Consider the following 25,683-nt stretch of genomic DNA (forward strand, 5'->3'; position numbering starts at 1 on the left):
TGACCTCACTCTATTATGAATTATTAAATGACATATATAACCTACTATAAAATGACTATTAAAGACAATAATTATACTAAGAAAATATTATATTAATTTATTTTATGTAGACTTTCCAATTCAATAATATTAGATTGTATTCTTTATTATTTCCCTTATCTATTTTCATTTTCCAATTCACTACATACTCATTAAAGCATTCATATATATTTAATAAGAATTAAAAATATGATTAAGATAATGTGACATAAAAATGTATGATATATTGATATATATGTTGAACACATATTGGTGAGGGAAAACAAAATAAATCCTATTATAATTTATGACCTGAATCTAAGTCTATCCATTATATTTGTAAAAAAAAAAAAAAAAAAGTAGCAGTTATAAATATATATATATATATATATATATATATATATATATATATAATAATAATTAATCATGAGATACAAAAAGTAGAGAAAATAAATAAACATTAAGAAAAAATGATTTCTTCATTGTCTTTAACAGCTAAAATAGAAGAAAAAAAATTTAAAAAAACCACATAATAGTTCATGTTATTTTCTTATTGATTAGAAATTAATTTTGAAAATCAATACCTTGTGTTTGATTTATTTTATTTTATTGGAAAAGCGATTTATGCATGTTGTTTGATTAAGGTATGTATATGTAGTTAAGATTTATAGAGTAATTAAATCATTCAAATGACTAAGTTTTTTATTTTAAAGATAATAATTTGTTTATGAGTGAGGTTATTTGAGGAACTTTAGTGAGGTTTAGTGAATAAATTTAGTATTTAAAAATTTGATAGGAGGTGTAAAAAGTATAGAGGTCAAGTGAGTAAATTTGGAGGTTCCAATAGAAAAACTCATAAGATATAGAAATAGACCAAATGAATAAAATGATGAAAGATATCTAAGTTGAGTAACTAAAGTGATATTTTCAAAAATTGAGTTACCAAATTATCGAATAGGTCATAGTTCAGTGACTATTTGTAATATTTTCCTATACATGAATTCAAAATTGGAACAAATAAATATGTAAGTACCAGTTAATAACCATATAAATAAGCATACCTTAGCTGCGGACTTCTTTTCCTCTACAAAGATCTTCCTCAAATTCTCCTCTCGGCTTTCACTTCTGACATTGTGATTAGATGAGCCCTTTGTCTAGATGTAGAATCTCTTGAATTTTGGCCGATGCTTGGCTCAACTCGTCACGGTCTGTTGGTGAAGAAAAATTCCGTAGAGGAGTTTGACTCACCAAAGAATGCGGACTGGAGCGGGAGCTGACCGGGAACAATCGAGAAGCTTCCCTCGAGCGTTGACTCGAAGTTTGACCGTCGACTCGAGGAGGAGGGGAGTACCTGCAGAAAACTCTCCGATGCCTAAGTCAGTACGTTTCTTAGTAGTGGAGTAGAGAGAATTAAAATTCGATGCCTTACCTCGATGTCGAGCAGCCTATTTATAGGTGTATTTCGGCGTGGGCTGCAAGTAAACTTGCACAGCAAGTCGCAGTGACTTGAGCGGCACGCTACCATTAAGGCCGTATTCACTCCTGCAATAACCGTCACTTATTGGCAGTCATGATTGCCATACTGAATGTCGCATTTATCGTCGCATTTACAGCTACATTAACCGTTGCATTTACTGTTGCTATTACTTCCCTTTAACTGCCTTGATTGCATGGTCAAATTAATTGACCACCCCCACAATGCCCCCAAATTTTCTCCTTGGGAATTCATCCCAAGAGAAAATTTCCAAAGCTCAAATTTCTCTATGGGCTCCACACCTTTATATTTCTCTTTGGGCACCCCTCTTTGAATTTCATCTAGGCCTTCCTCGTGTTGAAAATGTAGATGACCGTATAAGAAGATCCTCGCTCCTTCTCTAGAGTCGGCATCTCATCTCGTCGACAACGCCGACGCCGACGTGCCCAAATCAGGACTCAAATCTGCCTTTGTCTTGCAGCCATTCTAGTGTCGGGTCTTCGTGTTGCGGACTCGTCTGCTTGTGGAGTCTCCGGTGCCTCGCCCACAGCGCCGAAGCCTAGTTTCTAGTCCCGCCTGCACTCGGTGCTCCCGCTGAGCTACCTCGTTCCTAAGCCGTGCCCCCAGCGCAGCTCAAACCAGACTCCGAGCCTGAGGTACGCTACTGTGAAACTCTTCCTCTTTTCCCTTCTTAGTCACCTAACATTCTGTGACGTCGGCCTCGACGTCATGACGTCTCCTTCACAATGACCACGACGTCGACATCGGCGTAGGCGTCGATGACGTCTTCTTTAATGTCTGCGAGGTCAACCTCGACAGTGGTGACTTTTTCTCAATAACCTCGGCACCAGCCTCAACGTCGGTGACGTCCTTCTCAATAACTACGATGCCAGCCTCGACGTCGATGATGTCGCTCTCAATAACCTCGGCGCTAACCTCCACGTCGGTGATGTTTTTCTCAATAAACTCAGTGTCAGCCTCGACGTCGATGACTTCTTTCGCAATAACCTCGGCGCTAACCTCGACGTCGGTGTCAACCTCGACGTCGGTGACGTCTTTCTCAATAACCTCGTCGTCGACCTCGACGTCGCGTCTCGTTGTCGACCCTTGGGGTCAATCTTGACGTCAGCGTAGGCGTTTTTCTCAATAATCTCACCTCAGTGCCGACCTTGACGTCGATGATGTCTTTCTCAATAACCTCGGCGTCGACCTCGACGTCGGCGCCAACCTTGACGTCTGTGACGTCTTTCGCAATAACCTCAGTGTCGACCTCGACGTTGGCGTCTCCTCGTCGGCCCATGGAGTCAACCTCGACGTCGGCGTAGGCATTTATTTTAATGAAGGCAAGGGCGTCTCGACGTCGGCGTAGCTGTCCACTTCGATAAGGGTGCCTCGACGTCGGTGTCCATTTCAACGAGGGCGCCTCGACGTTGGCTCCGGCGTCCCTCTCGATGAAGGCTCCTCGACGTCGGCGTCCATTTCGACAAGGGTGCCTCGACGTAGGCGTCTATTTCGACGAGGGTGCCTCGACGTAGGCGTCTATTTCGACGAGGGTGCCTCGACGTCGGCGTCTATTTCGACGAGGGTGCCTCGACGTCGGCGTCCATTTCGACGAGGGTGCCTCGACGTCGGCGTCTATTTAGACGAGGGTGCCTCGACGTCGGCGTCTATTTAGACGAGGGTGCCTCGACGTCTGCGTCCATTTCAACGAGGGTGCCTCGACGTCGGCGTCTATTTCGACGAGGGTGCCTCAACGTCGGAGTCCATTTCGACGACGGTGCCTCGACGTCGGCGTCCATTTCGATGAGGGTCCCTCGACGTCGGCGTCTATTTCGACGAGGGTGCCTCGACGTCGGCGTCCATTTTGACGAGGGTGCCTCGACGTCGGCGTCTATTTTGACGAGGGCGCCTCGACGTCGGCTTCTATTTCGACTCTCCTATTTTCCCCCTTGTTTTTCTTGTCTGTGCTCGCAGACGCTCAGAAAGAAAAACAAAACAAAAGTAAAATATTCGAGGCATGGATCCGTGCAAAACAATAGAAGAATGGAAACCAAACCGTAATGGAGGGGCATCCGCCACGCATTGCGGCATAACAACGTCCGGGGATGGGATTGCCCCCACTCCACGCACAGAACCGATTGCATAACCACCAGATCCTACACATGTAAAATTTGTCAGGCCATCCCACCCCCGCCTGCAGCGGGGGTGTGGTCCATCATCCCACCCCTGCCCACGGCGAGGGGTGAGGCACGCCATCCCACCCCCGCCTGCAGCGCGGGTGTAGTCCATCATCCCACCCCCTCCCTCAGAAAGGGGTGAGGCACGCCATCCCACCCCCGCCCGCAGCGAGGGTGTGGTCCATCATCCCACCCCGCCCTCGGCGAGGGGTGAGGCACGCCATCCCCCTGAAGCATTAAGGTAACTGTCCTACTCGAGGAACCAGCTCCTATAAATCAAATGTTACTGTCCTACTTGAGGAACCAGTTTCGAACCATTAAGGCAACTGTCTTACTCGAGGAACCAGCTCCTATGAATCAAACGTAACTGTTCGACTCGAGGAACCAATTTCGAACCATTAAGGCAACTGTCCTACTCGAGGAACCAGCTCCTACGAATCAAACGTAACTGTCCTACTCGAGGAACCAGTTTCAAACCATTAAGGCAACTGTCCTACTCGAGGAACCAGCTCCTGCGAATCAAATCAACTGTCCTACTCGAGGAACCAGTTCCGAACCATTTAGGCAACTGTTCTGCTCGAGGAACCAGCTCCTACGAATCAAAACAACTGACCTTTCCAGCTTCTACGAATCAAAACAACTGACCTACTCGAGGAACCAGTTTCTACAAATTGAATGCAACTGTCCTGAGTTTTACGAGTTGTGCCATCTTTTGATCAAAACGAAGTCACCATATTATCGTACCTTCTCCATTACTCGAGATGAATTTCGGCGCATGGACTTTTCCATGAACCCTCTGATTGCCTTAATTTATACTGAAGGAGTTTACCAGCCTTCATTGCTGTAACGATTGCTGGTCGCACTCCCTGACACTTATATATTCCGTGCCCCCTTGTCTCGTGGAGCGGGCAATATCGACTTCTCTCAACCTCGTCACTAGCCTCCGGTTGGGGGGGCGGCTTCTCAAATATTCCTTCATGACCGTGTCTTTTGTATATGGTCACGGGGTGAATCGTAAACCATTCTTCAAGGGGATAATCTTGAGGCTTCCCTCCTTTATCACTCTGAATGTCATTCTTTGTGTTATTCCATTCAACTTCTCTCGAGGTGACAACGGCAGTGAGTTGGGCTTCGCGTGCTTCTTTGGCTTTTAAAATTCTTATCTCCCCCTGAACCCTTGTAATGATGTCGTCCATGTCCTTTGGCAGATCACGCAGCAAACTTTCGCATAATGGCGTCCACAAAAGCAATCCTTCTCGGAAGGCGATCGCGGCGAATTGGGGATCACAATTAACATGGCGTATTTCAGCTGTAAACCTTTCAAAAAATTTCCCTACCTTTTCCCCCGACTTCTGCTTGGTACTGAAAAGAGTCGCCATGTCCTTCTTTTGTTTGCGATTGCAGAAGTATTGTGAAATGAAAGCGCGGCTCAATGTGTCGAAATCCGGTATGGAATGTGGCTTGAGGTCTTGGAACCATGTCGACGCCGGCCCCATGAGACTGGAAGGGAAGATCTTGCACATTAATTTCTCGTTGATTGTCTCGATGGACATCTGTTGTTTGTATCCCTTGATATGGTCCACCGGATCGGTCGTTCCGTCGTATTTGTGGAATACCGGCATAGTAAACCGGCGGGGCTTTGCTGCATTTAGAATGTCGTCGGTAAACGGAGACTTACTGACATCCCTTGCGATTTCCGCTGCCAACTCTCGTGTGCCGGCACGCTTGCATGCATCAATCATTTTTTCCATCTTCTCGGTCCACGATTCGTTGCGCGCCCTTTTGGATTGGCCTAATCCGGCTCTGCCGTTCTGCCCCCCATTTGATGTGCCTCCCACCCCCTCGACGAGGGGTCCACCAGAGATTCCCCCAATAACTCCGCTAGCGCCTGTGTTTGCTACAACGTTGTTAGTTTGATGGAGATCGCCGATGGCGTCGTCGTCTGACAAATCACTGTCAAGTTGTAGGAACCTTTCAAGTTTTCGTCGACGACGAGCCTCGCGGTCCCGTTTTTCCTTCCGAAATTGCTCGAGTTCCTGCCTCAGCCTCTGCGTCTCGTCAGCTGGAGGCAAGTTCAGGTCGCCAATGGGGCTCGGGATGGACCCATTTGGCGACTGGTGGGGAGGAATTTCGTCACTACCAGTCCTCAGTGACAGAAATGGATTCCCGTCAGGGGCAGCTCCCGCCATCACTTTTTAGGGATAAGTGTTTCCCACAGACGGCGCCACTTGTCGGTGAAGAAAAATTCTGTAGAGGAGTTTGACTCACCAATGAATGCGGACTGGAGCGAGAGCTGACCGGGAACAATCGAGAAGCTTCCCTCGAGCGTTGACTCGAAGTTTTACCGTCGACTCGAGGAGGAGGGGGGTACCTGCAGAAAACTCTCCGATGCCTAAGTCAGTACGTTTCTTAGTAGTGGAGTAGAGAGAATTGGAATTCGATGTCTTACCTCGATGTCGAGCAGCCTATTTATAGGTGTATTTCGGCGTGGGCTGCAAGTAAACTTGCACAGCAAGTCGCAGTGACTTGAGCGGCACGCCACCATTAAGGTCGTATTCACTCCTGCAATAACCGTCACTTATTGGAGGTCATGATTGTCATACTGAATGTCGCATTTATCGTCGCATTTACAGCTATATTAACCGTTGCATTTACTGTTGCTATTACTTCCCTTTAACTGCCTTGATTGCATGGTCAAATTAATTGACCACCCCCACACGGTCCAATGCCCACTGTTTCTTCTCAATGAAGAGAAGCCCCATGATATGCTGGTAATCATAAAGCTGTAGATTGAAACCACTGCAAGTGGCCTAGTGGTTCTTGCCTAGTTGGGTGTGCTCCCCAACCTAGGTTCGAACCCCGAAGCTGTCAAAGTGGCCAGGCACTGTGCTGCAATGCACAGTTGGAGCATTTCACATGCGCCGAAGGGGTTTATCTTGGGCCTAGGAAGCCTTTGGGTTCCCCTTGACAATGTCAAAAATAAAATAAAAAATAAAAAGTTGTAGATTGAATAACAAATTCTCGATAAGTTAATTCACAATGTAAAAACTTACTCAAAATTTAGGGTTATAACTTATAAGCAAATTTAAAAAGGGTGGTGGCTTTACCTCATACTCAACCTAGCGATCTTATTGGTGAGTTCTTGGTGGTCTCAACGCTCCATTGCCGCCTCATTGAGCAACCCAACCTCCTTAAACTCCAATCAACGGAGGAGGACCATCGACGTACACCACAGCTTTTTCCTTGTCGGTGTTCCTTGGCATCAGCAACAGGGCTGCCGGCGCCTTCCTCATCACGAATCGCTCGCTAATTTTTCATTGGAGTTCAGCTTTATAATTGTATGGTGCCTATGTCTCTTCTATAATTGCTCTGGATGTAACTTGGAAACTTAGAACTTCTATTTCATTGTTTTACTAATGGATAATACTTGGGTAACCATAACTGGTTAGCAAAGGCTGACCTTATTCAATAATAAGAGGACATCTGTCATTTTAAAGCCATCACATGCTTGTCCATTGCCAATCTTCTATACAATAACAAGCCCCCGCGTGATGTGCTGATCACTAGCTTTCAAAAAAAATTTCTAAAAGGTCAGATGTCCTCTTATTATTGGATAAGGTCAGCCTTTGCTAAGCAGCTATGATTAGCCAAGTATTGTCCTTTACTAACTATGAGGTGGCACTTATTCTTTCTATCCCATTACCGACTAGAAATGTGGAAGATAAGCAAATTCGGCGCTTCCACTCTTCAGGAAAGTCCTATGTTAAGAGTGGATACTGAGTAGCGCAGACTATTCATGTGCATATGGAAGGTGATGTAGGCTCTTCCCGCTCGGCCGAATAACATTTGAAAGAATTTATGGAAGCTAGCTGTTCCGAATACAAACCATGCTCACAAACAGATGCGAAAAATTCTATTTGTCAATTGCAGCACCTCTAAGTTTCCATGTTTTGATGGAATTCAAAACCGCTACCGAGGTTGAAACATTTAATCCCCTAAATGAAAGCTTCATTTGCTGGTGAATAACCACCTTAGGTGGTCAAGTGAGCTTCCACGTGTGACACCCTAACACACGGATTCGAATCCCACCAACGTTAATTAGAGTTCAAATTCCAATCTACTCTTGATGATCAGGAGAGATAAAACGTTTTGACATAACCCTCCAATACAGATTAGTCTCTAAGCCTAAAAAAATCTTTCAAGATACCGTTTGAAAAAAATTTAAAAAAACAAAAAAAAAAATTAAAATGAAATGCTTCTCATAAAAGATATGTTCTCAAGTTAAAATAACTGGGAGAACAAAGGCATTTGACAAACATATTATGATAGTTGGGGGTATACATTTTCCCAATACCCCACCTTTTTCCTGTTACATTTGCATGCGTAATGAAGATATTTTAAGAGGTTGATGAGACAGTTTTCAGTAACTTGCATAGAAATGATTATCATCAAGCTACTCCAAGGTCAAATATTAAAATGCTCTCTCAAAAATTTGATTCACATTGTTCAGGTATAAACCAATATACACACCATAAATAATAAATTAGCAAACAGTCCGTCCAAAACAAATTGAGGCAATATATAAATTTTTGGACCATTTTTCCTGCAAAAACAAAATAATTTGTAAGTAATTGTGTACAGCACAATCCAGATGTTTTAACACCAGCTAATAGAGCCTAGGCCCAATTTAGTTGGGAAAGATCATGTATACACTGGCCCTAATATGCAGTTGGGAACGATAACAATAACTAGTAGTAAAAGTAAGATATCTTGCATCTACCTTTACATGGCTGCTTGGGAAGGCAGAGGTACGCAGAGTCTCTTGAGTTTCATCCATCAATTTACGTTTTGGTATACTCAAAATGAAGGCTGCTTGATCAGAAGTCGCAGCCATAGATGTTATCCTATAACCACTCTCCCACCGTCTGTGTATACCTTCACTTGGGTATAAAAAATCAAGCTCCACAACCTTGTAATTTCAATCAAATGCAAGAGGGAGAATTAGCCATTGTTAAACATGAAAGGTAGCAAGGTCCTTTTTTTTTTTCTTTTTTTTTTTTTCAGATATTTCTGTGTTTGCCAGGTTCACCATAGCAACAGAATTTACCCATTCAACAATCTCCAAAGTTCACTGAGTTATACCTGATCAGAAAATCCAGCATTTCTGGACATAACCACACCCCAGCGGTTACCAGCAGTTGTCATAGACGTTACATGGAAACCTTCTTTCCACTTCTTATTTATCCACTTGAAAGGAAAAGATTCACTCACTTTGTATGACTGCTGGGTGTAGGGAGTCCCTGAAAACAACACCAGTATAAATTTATGGCATAGGACAATGGTGCAATTAGGAGGCTTCTTATCAATAATCAGAGAATTAAATCATTTACGAGCAAAATGCATACACAATGACCCTTAATATGAAAAAGAGATTCTTACTTTGTTAGTTGTGGCAATTGTTCACCACAGAAGATCCCTCACAGTTTTATTTAGACCTTAGAAAAAACCCAGAATTGACATTTTGATACCATACTGTTCTCAAGACAGTAACGCTTAGTCGTGCCACATTTCATTGTTCATACAATGCATGGCTTCTAAGAACACAATTTACAAAAGAGTAACCTTGCTAGATTAGGAAACTAAGCAACAGAATGTACCAAAAAGGTTATCCTAGACGAGGAAGCTGCTTGAATGAAAAAGTGAATATGAGAAGAAAAATATAATCAAGAACAACCCCAACATAAAATCAATTGAAGACAACATAATCATATTGGACCACTGAAAGAAACAAAGCTTAATAATAGATGCACAATCAAAAAAACATGCATACAATAAATGTGGTAAATAAATGCAAGCAATATTTTATGTTGTAAACAGATATAAACAAATATTGAATGGTGCACTATATACAAACCTTTGGACATAACAACCAAGGAACTCCCATTATTTGCACCAGCTATTGAACTAATATAGAAATTTTTTTCCCACTGTTCCATGATCCAATCCTGTAAGAACCAAGCAAGGTAATTATAACAATCGATATCTAGGATTGAGAGCATTATTCAGAAGACAATAAAGTGAAATTCTTTATAAAATAACCTTATGCAGGAAGACAGCTGACAACTCATAAACCTGGGAAGAGAAACCTGTCCCTGCATCCATGATTAGAGCCCACAGATTCGCTGCAGAGGCGACAGAGCTAATATACAGTCCATCTTCATTACCCTTGTCAACATGTTGGCGCAGCCTTGAGTCTGCCACATTATAGTGATATCTACATGTCCAGTAAGAGGATTACTTAAATTAGGCAAGAAATATAACACCTCAGTGGTGAAGCCACTGTCCTAGAAGGGTCCGTCCTAGGTCTTGTCCTCTAGCAAAAAGGATTAAAAGCAAAATACAAGAAAAGTAAAGAGAAACATCATATGCCTAAGCTTATGTTATTATACTAAAAAACCTCTAAAGAATGACCTTGTTATGTTATAAGTTATAATTTGATTTATTGGACTGTCTGATCAAACAACAATAGCATTGAATAGTAACATGAGGAGTATCCTTACTCATTCAGTCATTCCAGGAGGGCCAGAATCAAACAACCATAAAATTAACAAAGATAAGGCATTTATGCCAACTGCACTTCATCACAAAGTAGTCCACTTTGTTCCCCTAATTTGTGATGATAATTCACTGTGTAAAGTCTAGTTATCTAAAACCGTTACCCCAACTGGTGAAGGGTGGAAGATTAGAGCTAGGATTAAGATAGGTCATGAATAAGACCTGTTCCATTAATGTAGTGAAGGATAGGATTGTAGACTAACTGAGAAGACATGAGAAAAGGGTTTTTTAGACCATCCTTATTTTCAGACACTAATGAGAATATATATATATATATATATATATCACAAAATGGAAAAGAGGGGGGTTATGTTAAAACTTCGAAAATCAACTTCTATCTTCTTTATTTATTTCATACATCAATAGAACTTGCTAATTTTATCTTCCAAGGAAATAGAAGGCAAGATGTGCATTATGTTGCAAATCATTGAATGCATATCCATTCACAACTATTCAACACCTCCTAGAGGAATGATTATTTAAATTAATAATTAAGATTCATCTACTAAAAGAATACCATGCATCCTCATCTGAACATGCATATGAACGAGAACCCGCATAATTCTGGATGGTCCATTTGGATAGTCTGACTAGAGCATTTTCCCACATATATAGTAGTCACACTCCATTAGACTGACACATTAATTTTTCTTTTAATGTTAGTTCAAGGCTTAGGATTCAACCTACAGTAATAAGCTATGTTGGGACCAGATTCAAAATTTTGTAAAAACATAATACACTGCAGCTGATAAACCAACAAGTTCCCATGCAGATTTTTTCAGAAAAGAAGTTGATGAATAAGAAAAGCATAAAACAAAGGGAGGTAGGAAGTTCTTGCTGCACAATTAAATAGAGTATGAAATTGAATACATGTATAACTAACCTTTGCTTCATGGGACGGCGTGCATTATACACTGAAATCCACTGGGTAGCCGGACTACCTAATCGGACTTTCTTCTTCGGTTGTTCATCATCTTCAAAATTTACTGCAATTCTTCCCCGTTTCTGCCCAACCTATTAAGGCATAAGAAACATTGAATATCAAAATGTGAAAGAGAGAGAGGGAGGGAGGAAGGGGGAGAGGAGAGATTGAGAGAGAGAGAGAGAGAGAGAGAATTCAAAACACCTTCAGAGCTCCATCAATTCTAATTGGTCTTAGCGGAACACATGGTTCGATCAAGCTTTCAAAAAAGGATATCAACTTTGCATAGTTTGGCTCTTCATCAAACTTCATAATTGTAACAGCTTCAAGAAACTGTTTAAATGGGGGAGGGCAGAAACAGCACATCAACTCTGGGGATGTGGACATCTTCTTCTTACATACAAGGAAACTCTTGTTATCACCCTGTAAATCCAAAAGTAGAAAATTAAAAAAAAATTATCATTATTAATTTATTATACTTCCACAATAAAAGGTATGACTGCATATAAACAACAACAATACCAACTCACCTGATACCCCTGCCAGGGTAACCTTCCTTTTATGAGAAATATTAATGTGTACGCCAACGACTCAAGATCATCCCTTCGACTTCCAGTCCGACCTAAATGTGCATGAACACTTGCATATCTTATTGTTCCCCTGGCGAAAGTAGTATTCACGATATATAAATAAATGATGGCCAAATAGTGACTGAGTAGAAAAGAGCCAATATTCTAATATTACAAACCTGAATATGTCAGGCCTCTGATCATATTCAACATGTTGACTTGATGATGATTCCTTCCATCTCGATGCTGCAACAAAAATGTAGCAAATTACACTAGCATCATATATGGGCTATGAGCATATGACTTGCTTCAAATGACTTCAATCCCCTTGCTGAAAACACATATCACATAAGTTCGTAGTTTCAGGGAAAGAACACAAAGCAACATACCCAAACCAAGATCAATAAGATATAACTTCTTCTCATCAGCCGTTCCAGGTTGACCAAGTAAGAAATTCTCCGGTTTTACATCTCCATGCACAAACCTAGCTTGAGATGAGAACATTCGTGCGAGATTAGTAGTGCAACACAAGAGAAGCCTGGGAAGGTTGTAAAATTGTATACAGAAGAGACAACAGCTTCCAATAAAACTTACCCTTTTGAGTGAAGCTTTTCTAGAATTGATATTGCCTCCACTGCGATGCACGCCGCCATATTCGGTGACATCCTGTTGAAAAGAGAAGAAAATATGATGCATGAGAGGGATGTTTAAAAAGATGTGTGCACATTTCTTTACCATGAGAGAGAGAGAGAGAGAGAGAGAGAGAGAGAGTCTTACGTCTGACCAAGAGAATTCCATACATCCCATAGACTGGGACCAAGAATGTCCATTACCTGAAATATACGTAATACCCATCAGATGATAGTTCGGAAATCCAATCTGATGGTAAGAACACACATCAAAACTCACCAGAATGTAAAAATCCCCTAGGCGACCCTTGTAATGAACCCACGGAACTCCATAACATCCATTTAGAGTACTTGACAAAATTAGAAGCCAAAAGAAAAAAGAAAAACATGAGTCAGATTAATGATTTGATATATTTACAGTGCAGACAAATTCAAAGATTCTCATAAAAAAAAAAAAAAAAAACTTACTTGTAGACTTGCCACTCATAAGGAGGGCCATAATTGCAACCTTTACTATTTCTGTGTTCGAACTTTAAAGCGACCTGTAAAAAGGATCTTAAAATATCTATTTTTGTGAAGCAGCTAACTAAATTCTGAAAAAAAAGAGATCAAATATTTTGAGTCATACCTCAATTGCATCTGGTCCTGTCCTGTCTGTTCCACCACAAACCCTTCTGCCAACATACACTTGGCCAAAGCCACCCTTACCTAACTTCCTTTCTACCTTGTATTGGGGAGAGTTACCCACTTGTACCTGCACCCAACATCATACGCAGTTATACTTTTGAATGGAGAAGAAGGCCAGGTTTAATTGGTAATTATCGGTCACAAAAACACACAATGACGACAATCATCTAGACACATTCAAATTCTTCCTTTCCACCTTAATTGAACAATGTAACTCCCCCAAAACACAGAACTTCTCTATAACAGTGGTAGTCGGCTAAAAAAGAACAAAATCAACTGAGCAATTGTTCACAACATATTAGCACTATTAATCAGTTAAGAAGAGTCAACTGAGTAACTCGTTATTATGCGTACATCAGTTTCTAACATTAGCAGTTGCGAATAAATGCAATAAATATCCTAGTAGTTAATTTGAAGACAAAAATGGAGAGAGGTTATACCCTATCAGGAACGGGAGTTGCGCCTGCGTCTTCTTCAACTGCCAAAGCTTTGTCTGCGCTGCCGCCACCCTCCATTGCAATATCTTTATCGGCTACGACTTGAACACGATTATAAATGGGATCGGCAGGTGGAGGAAGAAGAGGGCAAGGTTCAGGGTCTAAATCAATCAACCTAACGCCACCGCGGCCTCTAGCAGGTGGGGTGGGCCTTGAGGGTATTGCTGGTGAAGGTGCTTGAGCTACAGCATTAGCAGCTCTACCGCGTCCGGCAGCAGCTCTCCTTCTTGGTTTATTATTGTGGGCAGGCACTGGCAGCAGACAATTCTCAGGTTGAGCAATGGGTTGCTGCTGTGAGGAAGGCTGAAGATCATCAAGCCGTTTTGATCTGCGCACTCCGCTTCGCAACTCTGGCATCCTCACCCCATGCAATTATCACATTCCACCCGATAACACCTTCTGCTTTTGCTTCTGCTTCTGCTTCTGGTAGATGAATGAACAAAAAATCAGCCATACCAGACTTGAAACAAAGACAAAATCATTCCAAAGAAAACTAAAATGCAGCAGCTACTGATCAAAACCAAACAACAGACACAGAAAATCAATCACACAAATATCTTGTCTTAATCTATCAATCGGATCCAGTTATCAGCAAATTAAGGCGAATTTGAACCAGACAAAAAAAAAAGAAGAAGAAAAAAAATACTCACAAGAAGCGATCGGCGATCGATTCTCTTCGGATCGTCGTGTTGTTCACTGAAAAACTATGCTGCCGCTTCCACACACGCATTCATTCCTTTCCTGTTGTGATAAGAGATTTTTTTTTTTTTTTTTGGTTTCTTTTGTGTATTGGGAATTTGAATGTTCAATGGCTATAAATATACTACTCAAGGGTCCCTGCCTCCTACTGTTATTTTTTTTATTTTTTATTAATATTAATATTAATATTTAAAAGGGAAATGATGTGGTGTGTTCATTCTTGGGGTGGCAAAGACATGGATCATGCAAATGTGGCCTCGTAATAACCAAAAGGATTTCCATCTTTTTCATCATTTTATGTCATTTCCTTTATATGTGGTTTCCCTGTGTTTGTAGACCTAACCTAATTTTTCATTTTACTCTACCAACCATTAGTAGGTAAGTTCATAGCCTTGAAGAACTATGCATTTCATATTCCATACAAGGCTGAACAAGCCATAAAAATCTATCAGTCAAATGTATTGACTTTTCATTATAATTACATTAACGTGCTTTCCTTCTCAACATACTTTAATAAAATTTGTTTAATAATTAAATTACATCAAATCTTTATAAAGACATGCATTATCATGAATTTTGACAATTTAGGAGCTTTATTAATTTCTTGGGTCTGAATCAAAGGACACCATATTTTACACAAATTTTGACACACCTTGTGAGTCACTAGATTTTAAAATGTCCAATGGTTCAGATTTATTATTTCAATGATGTCAACACAACACCAAATGATGTGGAAATGACATGGCATTACATACTTCTAATCTAAAATTAAACTTTTCTTCATTAAAAGAAAGAAAAAAAAATTTGAAAAATCAAAATCAACAAAAACTAAAAAGAAATAAAAGAAGAAGAACGAGCAGAGAACAAGACTACAAGAGTTCTCAGTTCCAATCACAATTTTGCAAGCCTTCAATTATATTTCTCCTCATTCTCACAAGACTAGTGAGATAAAAAAAAAAACTTATTGTTCGTATCACCATTGACATTAGCTATCAATTAACATGAAATCTAAAAAAGTGGGGCATTGTTTTTTTCTGCCCCACACTACAGACGAGATCCACCTACTCTTCTAGAGCCTATATCCTTCTATCTATGAAGTACACAATTAATTTAAAGCATGTTTGATTCTTGATGGTAAGAGCAATTAAACATATTCTTCCAGTTCACAGCCGCAAATATTGGTCAATAGAGGATAGGAAAAATCAAAGTTTTCAACCCTGAGGTAGAAGATTTGCCCAAAAAAAAAAAAAAATCAAGAAGCAAAAGCTAGGAAAAGAATGCCAGACGCAAGTATTAATGTAGTATAGGTAATTGAATACCATAAACTTCACAACCAATTCTAGGCCTAAACCCTAAATTTAGTTGTTTTTATGTCAACAACCAATTCTAGGCCTAAACCCTAAAAGAAGCCGTCCGCCACCGCCTCGTCAATCCGGTGGCCTCCCTAGGCAGGGGGCCATAGCAACCATCTCACCGCCCACCAAATCTGCACGCTGCAATTGTCTGGTAATCCGGCAGCCCAAAAACCAGACTCTAGCAGACGTCTCCGACCCCGCTTCTCCTCAAGACTCCGACCCTGTCGCTGTCTCCTCCCCGTCGAGCCTGAAGCCACCCCATAACAAAATCAGGTGCGTGTTTGGCTCCAATTTTGCTGCAGCTGGTCAACAGTCTCTTTTCTGCGCGGGCGTGCCAGCACCGTTCGGGTGCGGTCGTTGGGGGTGTCCCTTGACCTGACTTCTTTCAAGCGATTGTAGACGAGGAGAGCACCAACCTCGTCATGGGATTCTTTATGCCTCGTGGTGAGGACTTTTGCAAATCTTCTTGAAAATCACAATCGATACTCGATGTTGTAGATCGAGCAGAGCGAGAAACACTGGGAAGTAGAGAGAACATGCTAAAGCGTGACTTTAGCTTGGCTGGTTTGTGAGGGCGTTACCCTTTCTTGACTGGTTCCATAACCATTGTGGTCGTGGTACTACAATCGGCTCCCGAGGAGACTAGGACCGAAGTACGTTGACAAAGGGTTTGGTGGCACTGAAAGTCGGCTTCTGAGAAGACTAGGACTAGGAGTGTGATCACCGCTAAGAGAAAGAGAAGGAGAGGAGTTGCTCTTAGAGAGGTTTGCTCTAGAGAGACTTAGATCATCTTAGAGATGTATTGATGAGTGAATTGTGTGTTTAAGTGTTTCATTGTAACCACTATTTATACGCTACCATGCCAAAGTGTTTAGCATTAAACAAATGATAGTGGAGCATTAATTGGAGATCAGAAATGATGAATTTTGGAGATAAGGAAGCATAATTGGAGATAAAGAATGATGAATTTCGGAGATAAGGAGATAAGGAGGCATAATTGGAGATAAGGAATGATGAATTTTGGAGATAAGGAAGCATTTTTGGCTCCTTTATTCCTTCAATTATATCTCCATCAAGCATTCCGAATTTGACCGTGACTTCTTCATAACAAATGTTCAACTATGAGTGTAGATCATCCTGGTCAAATTTCAAAGCTTTTCATATAGTGGTTGGGCCGGAAACGCTGCTGGACCTCTTACAGGTCCAGTTTTCCAGTTTTGCTTCTGCAGAAAATTGGACTGATTGTTTGAAGGCCTTCCACTCAAAACTAGCTCTGGCACTCTTCATAATAAATGTTCCACTATGAGTGTAAATCATCCTGGTCAAATTTCAGAGCTTTTGATATAGTGGTTGGGCCGGAAACGCTGCTGCACCTCTTACAGGTCCAGTTTTCCAGTTTTGCTTCTGCAAAAGATTGGACTGATTGTTTGAAGGCCTTCCACTCAAAACTAGCTCTTGCACTCTTCATAAGAAATGATCCTTGGGATGTCTAGATTTAATCTGGACAGTTTTAGCTCATTTGAATTTCATTTGGTTAGTCTTCCGCCCCTCCTTCCTTGTTTAGCTCGGTTTCTCCTAGCCGAAGTAGGAAAATGTGCTAAAGTTGACTTTTCATGCTTCCATGCTTCCATAGTAGGCTTTATTTAGCCTCTAAATATATATTTCGAACTTGTCGACAATATATAGCTTGAACCACTGACATTGGCTCAATTTCTCCAAGACGTGCCTTGTTATGCCAAAATGCTCATTTTGGTCCAAACATTGCCCCCTAGACCTCGAAGTCAAAGGTCTTCGTCTTGACTGAAGAGGTCTTGAATCAGCACTACTCTTATAATGTTGTTGCTCCAAATCCACTTGTATTGGCTTGACTGTTTCCATATAGGCCTCTAAATAGGCCATAAAGCTTGAATGCCACAATCTGGATTGCCTTTGTCATGAACTGACGCTTTCTTTGCCAACTTTATTGCCCCCCCATGGATCTGATGTCTGGTATGCAGTGAATTGGTGAAACTTGGGCAGGTTATAGGAGATCAGAACTTTAGCGTGCCCCCCATGCGAAGGAGACTGCTTTTGATCGCGAATGAGGATCCTTCTCTTCCTTGGTGGTAGCTTCGCCATGTGTATAGCAACAAGTATCTGCCTTGTTCGCTGGCTCTCTGTTGATTTTCTCAAATGTAGGTGTTGGAGCCGCTTCGCTGGCTAGATCAAGGCCTACAGTACTTGGCGAAATAAGATGCAGAATAGCAAACTGTTTGTTGTCATTTAATCCTTCGCGAGTCTTATGCCGAAGAGGATGATTAGATCATGGCTATCGACATCATGACGTGTGACCAGGTGAAACCACCATATCTGCTGCAACTTTAGTATCTAAAACCACATCGGTTTTAATCATGTTTTATTTAAAAAACTTCAGGCCACTATGCTGGCCCTGCGGTGGTAGGAAAAGGTGGAATATCTTCACTGTCGCCTTAGATGCGATTCTCAAGATGGAATAATGATTCATTAATTATCAACTAGGGCCACTCACTGGCCCAACTAATAAACTAATCTCCAAAAATATCTGAACTATAAATCAAAGTGTAATGGAGAAGTATGCTATTGACTTGTGTCTTCAAATTCCCGGCGGCCTTAATCTCGCTCCTCTTGCCGCGGCCTTTTGCTTCTGGAACACCGCCAGCAATACTTTTGATTTCCGCTTTGGGCAGATGAGTATTTCCTTATTGGATATTCTCGCTATCACGGGCCTACCCATCCATGCGGCACCATATGTTTAAGGCCAATTTGATGACGAGAAATTCCCGCTGCAGATGACTCAGACTGGTCGTAGCATTCATAGCAGATCTTACCCGTCTTGGCGAAATTACAACCGCGGACATCATGACAAAACCGGGGGAATTGCCTTCCTCGAGTGGTGGCTCTGTAAGTTTATTTTCTATACTTCTGCTGGTAAACCAACTGGCACTTGGTCCTCTTTGGCCACTGCTCTTTATAATGGCACAGTCGTTGACCTTGGTCAACCGATTCTGGGTTCGCTTTATCGAGCCCTTTATCAAGTCGCTATGCATCCATTCGAAGTCCAATCCTCAGGCCCCTTCTGGATTCTGGATTTCTGGCTCCAGACTTATTTCCCCCATTTTCGCCGACCAGACGTGCCAGCAGTGCCTCCAAATGACGTTCTGTTGGGCCGGTGGCTCTGTCGCGAGGGAAGGTATGAATCTCCGGCATTTTCCGAGTGTTTCTTGTTTTTGTATCTTCTGGATGAGATGCCGGATGTGAAGTTGGTGGTAAATAGAAGATTCCCCGCGATATTGGCAAATGGGTTTCTTCCTCGCCCGGGTCATCGCGAAGAGGCTATGATGATCTTTCGCCGCACTATTTCTTACTCCGACATTCAATTGGCCACGGATGAACTAAGTTACGAACTTTATGCACCCAATCACTTTGCTCGTCAATTTGGGTTGGCCCAGTTGGTACCCTGGCCTCTGGTTGATTCTGCCAATTACTACACCTCTTGGCGGAGATCAGCTCCGCCTAGGTCTGCCCCTTTTCAGAGTCAGTTTACTTTGATAGTGATTCCCCTTTGGGTTAGAGAGCTATACCCCCTCAATGATGTCGATGATGACTATGCTGATTGGTGGAAAGAAGTGTCAGTGAACTGTTGGGGCATGAATAACTGTGACCTTTTCGCCATCCTTTTCCGCGACTTGGAACATCCCTTTGCCGTGGACAGGGACATCCTTGAACAATATTATGCTGGCGAGGCTCCTCCTCCTGTTCCTGCTCCTCCGCAACATCAACTTGTTCCGCCCCCGCAGCCGCAATCTGTTCCTCCCCCGCAGCCGCAAAGGCCCTCGCGGCAAGCACAACCGGGAATACAGATTCGTGAATATGGGGCATCAGTAAGTTTCCACCTTCCCTCACCATTTCTTTTCCTTGGCTTGAGTATCAATCCTTATTGCTAAGTACATTTGTTTTATTTTTAGCGTACCACCCGGAGCAGGGCAGCCTCTACTCAGGCCGGGAAATAGAAGGCAATAGCCGAGGAGCCTCCTGAGGGGGAGTCCTCTGATGATGACGATGTGAGCCTTGCTGAGGTAAACTTGCCCAGACTAATTCTGACTTTGCACATTTGGCTTTCCAGACCCCTTCTATTTTCTGAGTTGTGATTCCTCTTATGTGCAGGTAATTGCTGCTCATACTTGCAAACGCGGTCGCGCCCAAATTGCTGAAGAGGACCTTGAGGATGATGAGCCTCTGTCAATGCGGCTGGTAAGCTCTGGCCCTGTTTTATTTTATTTAAATTTTAGAATCTGAGCAGATCTTCATTATGTATCTTTTGACAGGTCCGTCAGAGGACCACTGATCCCTCTCCTCTCGCCTGTGCGAGGCTAGATCCTCAGCCGCTGCAAAAAAGCCAACTCTGTCGCTAGTTCAAGCATCAACTAACCCCGTGGCGCCTCTTCCGTCTCCCACATCTACAGAGCATTTGCAAGGTCCTACCATTCTAATAACGATCTCCGATGACGACTCCTCGGAGCATGAAAGTATGGAAAGCCACTCTGAGGATTCTGCCGCTTATGAGGAACTGATGACGACAGAGATTCTCGCGGCACTAGAGGTCCAAGAGGTGAATGAGGTGAGGCCTCTTCCTCTTGGTGACCACGTACCAGATATTGACCCGACAACTCGAGAGGTAAGCCACTGTTGGCCACTGCTTTCCATTTCCCTTTTTGATCCAACCCCGCTCTCTGACATTTCTGAACCTGACCAGGATTCTATTTGTACCGAGGATGTGGCTGCAAACGCTGCTGGTCTTATCGGCGGGACAGTCGCCCCAGAGATGGAAAATGATACTGACGGTGGTGGTGCCCCCCAAGTCTCGCGAACAAATGAGACAATCGTCAAAGCTGAGGGCTCTGTGCTTGAATCTGCTCCACTTGCCCATGGTGAGCCGCTAGTTGAGTTTCCAGATTCTCCCGCGGCTGAAAGGACAGACCAACCTGTTGAAGATGAAGAAACTGAGGAAGCTGTCCGCCCTTTTGCATTGGTGGTTCGTGATCCTGTGGCGCCTCCGCCGCCTCCTCCTCCTACCAGATTTGAGAGATTGATGAGGGTGTTGGAGGTAACTCCTCTTTCTGCTGTGGATGAGGCTAAGATGGTGCTTCACGAACATCTGGGTCCTCGGGTATTGGAGACTGACATCCTCCCGCGAGTCTTGGAAGCCCTAAGGTATCTTTGCCAGGAGAAGGCATTGACCCTGCAGCAATTTAGTGTCATTGACGATCTGCTGAATGAACTTGGTGAGGCCCGCTAACGTCAACCGGCCGCGAACGCCCAGGCTCACGACACTCGAGAGGCTTTGAATAGCCTCTCTCGAGAAATGGACATCTCTCGCGGTATTTTAAATGAGCGAACCATCCGCCTGCGGGAACTACAAATCCAAAGGTCCGACTTCAAACTTCGGATCGAGGACCTCCATACCGGTTTAGCCTTTGTTGAAAATGCGATTGCTACAGAAGAAGCCCAACTCGATGAACCTCTGGCTGCTTCTGAAGAAATGGGTCGCAACCTGGCCCGTCTCAGAGAACGGGCCACTCAGGCCGAAGCTAGTGCTATTGCGGCGAACCTCCGCGTGGAGGAACTTTGCTTGAAATTGAGCTTTGCGTGCCAATCTCTGTAGGCCCCCTCGAAAACCGTTCGGTCTCCTCACATGCTATTAATCATTTCTTTTCCGAGATTTAAGGCATTAATCACTCGTTGAAAAACAACGGTGGTAAAAAAAATAATAATCTCGTGAATAGAACAGTTACTTCCTCGAAAACCGTTCTGTCTCCTCACATGCTATTAGTCCCTTTAATAATAGCTAACTCCTCAAAAACCGCTCCTCACATGCTGCTAGTCCCTTTTTTCCCGAGATTTGGAATCACTAATCTCGATTTACTGACATCGGTTTTGAAATTGAGCTTCATCCAAGGGTGGGGATTTGCCTGAAGTCCCTATAAATAGTTGTATTTCGGGAAGGGAATACGCACAACAACTTTTCTGAAATATTTAAGAAATGGCCTTTCAGTCCTTGCTTCTTTTTCTCCTTCTTCACAAATCTTCCCCTCATGAAATGACCTTTAGCCTCTAAATTTTAGGCTTTATGGCGTAATCTTAAGCCTTTCAGTCCTTGTTTCGTCCTTCTGGAATTCTGCAACAACAATGCCAGGCTTCAGATTGGTTTAGAAACGCGAGGGGGCTCCGAGTGTGGGATCCACGATCATGCGAGATCATCTTTGTCATAATCCTACACGCGGAGCGAAACGGAGAAAGGGAGGATGGCCACTCTGAGGTTCGTCTTTCCTCTTCTGTTTCCTTCCTTTTGGACCCGGCCCGTGTTGTGCCCTCCAGATGGAAGGGGCTTTGGTTCTCACCTCCTTCTCCCCCTTTCTCTTCTTGATAGAATCTTGGAGGGATGAGAAGGGATGGACTCTTTGAAGGAATGGGTTCAAGCAACAGAATGGCTGTTCCTATACTTCACGTCCAACTAATGGTGGTTACCATGGCTAGAGGGGGTGCAGAGACTCAAGCTGATATTCGGTTCCTTCACTCTCTGCCCCTCCCGGAGATAATAGCGCAGCTCAACCTGACGTTGGATTCCATAGCTGCTTCCAATTGAGGGGGCTTGGAGGCTCCATTTTCTTTCACTGGAGTCTCCCCTTCTCATGGATAATGGCGTTGGCCAAGCCTATCACTACTAGAAAAACATGATTTAAGGACATTGGAAATGAGTCCTCTATTACATTTAAGGACACGCAAAAAACGTGTCCTCTATCCGGGAGTCATTATAAGTCACATACAAGGACACTGGAAAAGTGTCCTCTTTTCCCTACGAGGACATTTAAACTATGTCCTTAAAGACCAAAGTAATGTGTCCTCATATCCAATAGAGGACACATAAAATGTGTTCTCACATCAATAGAAATGTGTCCTCTTTTCCCTACTACGACACATAAACCATGTCCTCAAAGGTGCAAAATAAGAGTCCTTGTATCTATTAGAGGACAATAAAACGTGTTCTCATATCAATAGAAATGTGTCCTCTTTTCCCTACAAGGACACATTTCATGTGTCCTCAAAACAAAATGAAAGTGTCATCCTTTGCTTGTAAGGACTCATAATCTGTGTCCTTAAAAGTTGAACACTACCCAAAAAAAAAAAAAATTATCCAAAGCATCTGAAAACCACCAAAAGGACTGTATTACTCACTAAAATATGTTAATATACATACAAAAAAAAGTTTGAAGTGACTACAAAATGAACCAGAAAAAATAACTTAATGAATACTATGCTATTCTTCTGATTGGATATCAACCATGAATAACTGCAGCACTGCATTAACTCCCATGATATCTCCTTGCCAAATAATATCCTAAACAAACAACCCAGAAAACATACAATTAGATAACTGCTAGAATGTATTATGTACCTAGCAGCCCTATAATACTATCAAAGAACACAAGAATCCTCAAGTTATTCCTTACTAAGAATTGGGAACATAGAAGTAAATGGTAATTACACCTATATATACATAAAGAATTGGAAAAGCAGAATTAATAACAATAGGTTATAATGTTAAATTTCAAATCAAGTGCAGATTATAATGACAAGACTGTGAGGAATGAGCTTACCTTGAATGATGAGTAATGTAGTATTACAGGGATGAATAGTTTTACCTCTGAAACAACAATAGAGCAAAAAACAAAAAATGAAAAGACCAACACAATCAAGAAACCAGCATCAATGATTAAGAGTATGTTTACTCTTAATAAATACAAACAAGTTTAGTAAGGGCTTGTTTCATAAATTTCAGACTTAAGAGATGGATTCATATCTAAACATGTACCTTTCGATATAGAGAAACAAGCTGTAGCAAAGCCACCATGGGTTTCAACTGCTCTTTGCTCTCCTATAAGCAGAACAAGTGTTTAATAATATAATTAGAGCACAAGTAGATATCCAGCAAGCTAGGCTTGTTATCTTGATAGAGAACTTCAATTTCAATCCAAGTTTTAGCTCCACAAAGCCAGAGAAAATGTAGGTTGAGCTTTTCGCCCATCCTTATATTCTTGGCTAACACTCAAGTAAGAAAATGTAATCGAAATTGAAAAAAGAAACATACTAAAACACTTTGCAAGAGCTGTTCAGCTATATCATTATCCTCAAAGAGATTTTGTATGGGCTGCAATACAGAGAAACAAAGTTAAGCTAGCAGTAAATAATAGAACTGACAGTGGATTTAGTCTCAGAAGACAGATCTAATGTAATGGTAAAGTATCCTTGGGCAAAATCAAACACACAGCTAAATATACATTGTACATGTATATTTAGCTTTCATATGAAATAACGTACATGAGGAAACAAAAATAATAAGCACTCTCTTGCATAAAAAGTAAAACCTCAGTATAAAAGCCACAGACATGAATAACTTTAGAAAGTTAGCATCTATGTTGCTCTCAATTACTTTGCTAGCAATATCTTCCCTGTTCCCGGGGGTCCATAGAGAAGAAAACCCTGGAACACTTCAATAAAATAAGGAAGAAGACTCTTAGCATGATAACATTACTAGGGTAAGCATAAAAAATTTACTGAACATGTCACTAATAGTATGAAGTCAGCAATACTATATAAAACATGCCTTGGTGGTTTGATGCCCACTCTAAGGAAGAGCTCAGGGTTCATTTGACCAGCACTTTGAAGTGACTTCAAATCATCTTCAGTTTTCCCAAACTCCCTTAGCTCCTCGCAAGTTTTCTCGCACTGCAAAACCCGAATCAAGCAATTCAGACCCAAACAAATCCCTAATACCATCTAAAATTTCCCCATTCACACAGAAAACCAGAATCTAGGTGAATTTATATATCTTATAAGTCACTACTTATGAAGGATTACCATGTAGTTAATTTGGGTTACCTATCTGTCCTAAAACACTACCACATATATGAAAAATTTACAATATATATAATTTATATTAGGTGATATATAGTTCTCAATACATAAGATACATAGACAGAAACAAATACCTATTTAATCTTCTCAATCAATCTGATATAGAATATTAAGCCCAAAAGCGAAACATAAAAAGCAAAAAAAAAAGATAAGGATCCAGTTTTAGGCGTCCAGCTGAAAGACCAATATAAGCAAAACTGTTGGACGAAAAGAATAGATACAAGCACAACTCACCCCGTTTCCATGATCCCTTTCCACCAACTTCAAGGCAAAAGAAAGCCATCACTGCATTTTGAAGGCAATATTTCTGGAACTTCCTTGAGATCTGGGCTAGTTTAATTATGTGGAGGGTCTATCGAGTATGACCTTCTGAAAGCCTTTGATACCTCCAGAACCTGCTACAATTCAAGGTTGTGGCTGGAAGAGATACATAAACAAGAAGCTAAACGTTACAACGAAAACACTTCACAGAAACATGCAAAACTGGGTGCATCAATATTAGACTCCATACTGTTCCACGCACATCCAATACTTCAATTCATAATTAAAAAATACAAAACAAAGGAAGGAACATGAGAACGTAATAGTGCTTACAATAATATACTGAGTGCATCAACTCTATCTTTGCCAGAGCCGCCGCCACCACCACGACAGCCCCTTCCTCTGCCGCAACCTCTTGATCTCTCTCCCTCATCTTTCACCTTCCAACCTCCTCCTCTGCCACCGCCAATGCCAAACAAACCACACAACAATCACAAAAGTCAATTATATACAACCACACAATCCCATCTACCACAAAACAAGAAAGACTAAAATTTTGCATTTGCTTGCACAAAAGCGCTGAAATTGAACCTAGAAACCAGCAAATTGGACAGTGACAAAGAGAAACTAAAGCTGCAATGCAAAATTTGATTTATCTCAACTTAGAAATTAACAGGGGTCCAATTATTGTTCCTGCAAGATAACAAAGCCGAACCTTAGAGATAGTAAGGGTTGCATTCCATTGCTCTTTGAGGATCAAGACAAATGCTTCCATTGCTGTTGGTATAT

The 25,683-nt window shown here is 41.8% G+C and overlaps 1 protein-coding gene and 1 long non-coding RNA gene across 2 annotated transcripts; both read right to left on the minus strand.

The window, feature by feature from the left end:
- Nucleotides 1–8,111: 8,111 nt before the first annotated feature.
- On the minus strand, nt 8,112–14,398 carry LOC133720989 (casein kinase 1-like protein HD16). The gene is made up of 17 exons (XM_062147485.1): nt 14,239–14,398; nt 13,532–14,011; nt 13,033–13,158; nt 12,873–12,946; nt 12,685–12,754; nt 12,553–12,608; nt 12,370–12,441; nt 12,165–12,259; nt 11,955–12,021; nt 11,737–11,866; nt 11,411–11,629; nt 11,168–11,298; nt 9,769–9,943; nt 9,584–9,674; nt 8,812–8,969; nt 8,450–8,638; nt 8,112–8,272 (listed from the first exon to the last, which is right to left on the minus strand). Exons 2-17 carry the CDS (start codon nt 13,943–13,945, stop codon nt 8,213–8,215), a joined length of 2,127 nt encoding a protein of 708 aa, XP_062003469.1. The 5' UTR covers nt 13,946–14,011; nt 14,239–14,398; the 3' UTR covers nt 8,112–8,212.
- An 8,501-nt stretch (nt 14,399–22,899) lies between these two features.
- LOC133722197 (uncharacterized) lies at nt 22,900–25,558 on the minus strand. The gene is made up of 3 exons (XR_009852538.1): nt 25,228–25,558; nt 24,868–25,050; nt 22,900–24,444 (listed from the first exon to the last, which is right to left on the minus strand). It is a non-coding gene; the product is annotated as an uncharacterized LOC133722197 (long non-coding RNA).
- Between the last annotated feature and the right edge of the window lie 125 nt (nt 25,559–25,683).

The sequence above is a fragment of the Rosa rugosa genome, chromosome 7 (genome assembly GCF_958449725.1).
Source record: "Rosa rugosa chromosome 7, drRosRugo1.1, whole genome shotgun sequence".
NCBI classification, from domain to species: domain Eukaryota; kingdom Viridiplantae; phylum Streptophyta; class Magnoliopsida; order Rosales; family Rosaceae; genus Rosa; species Rosa rugosa.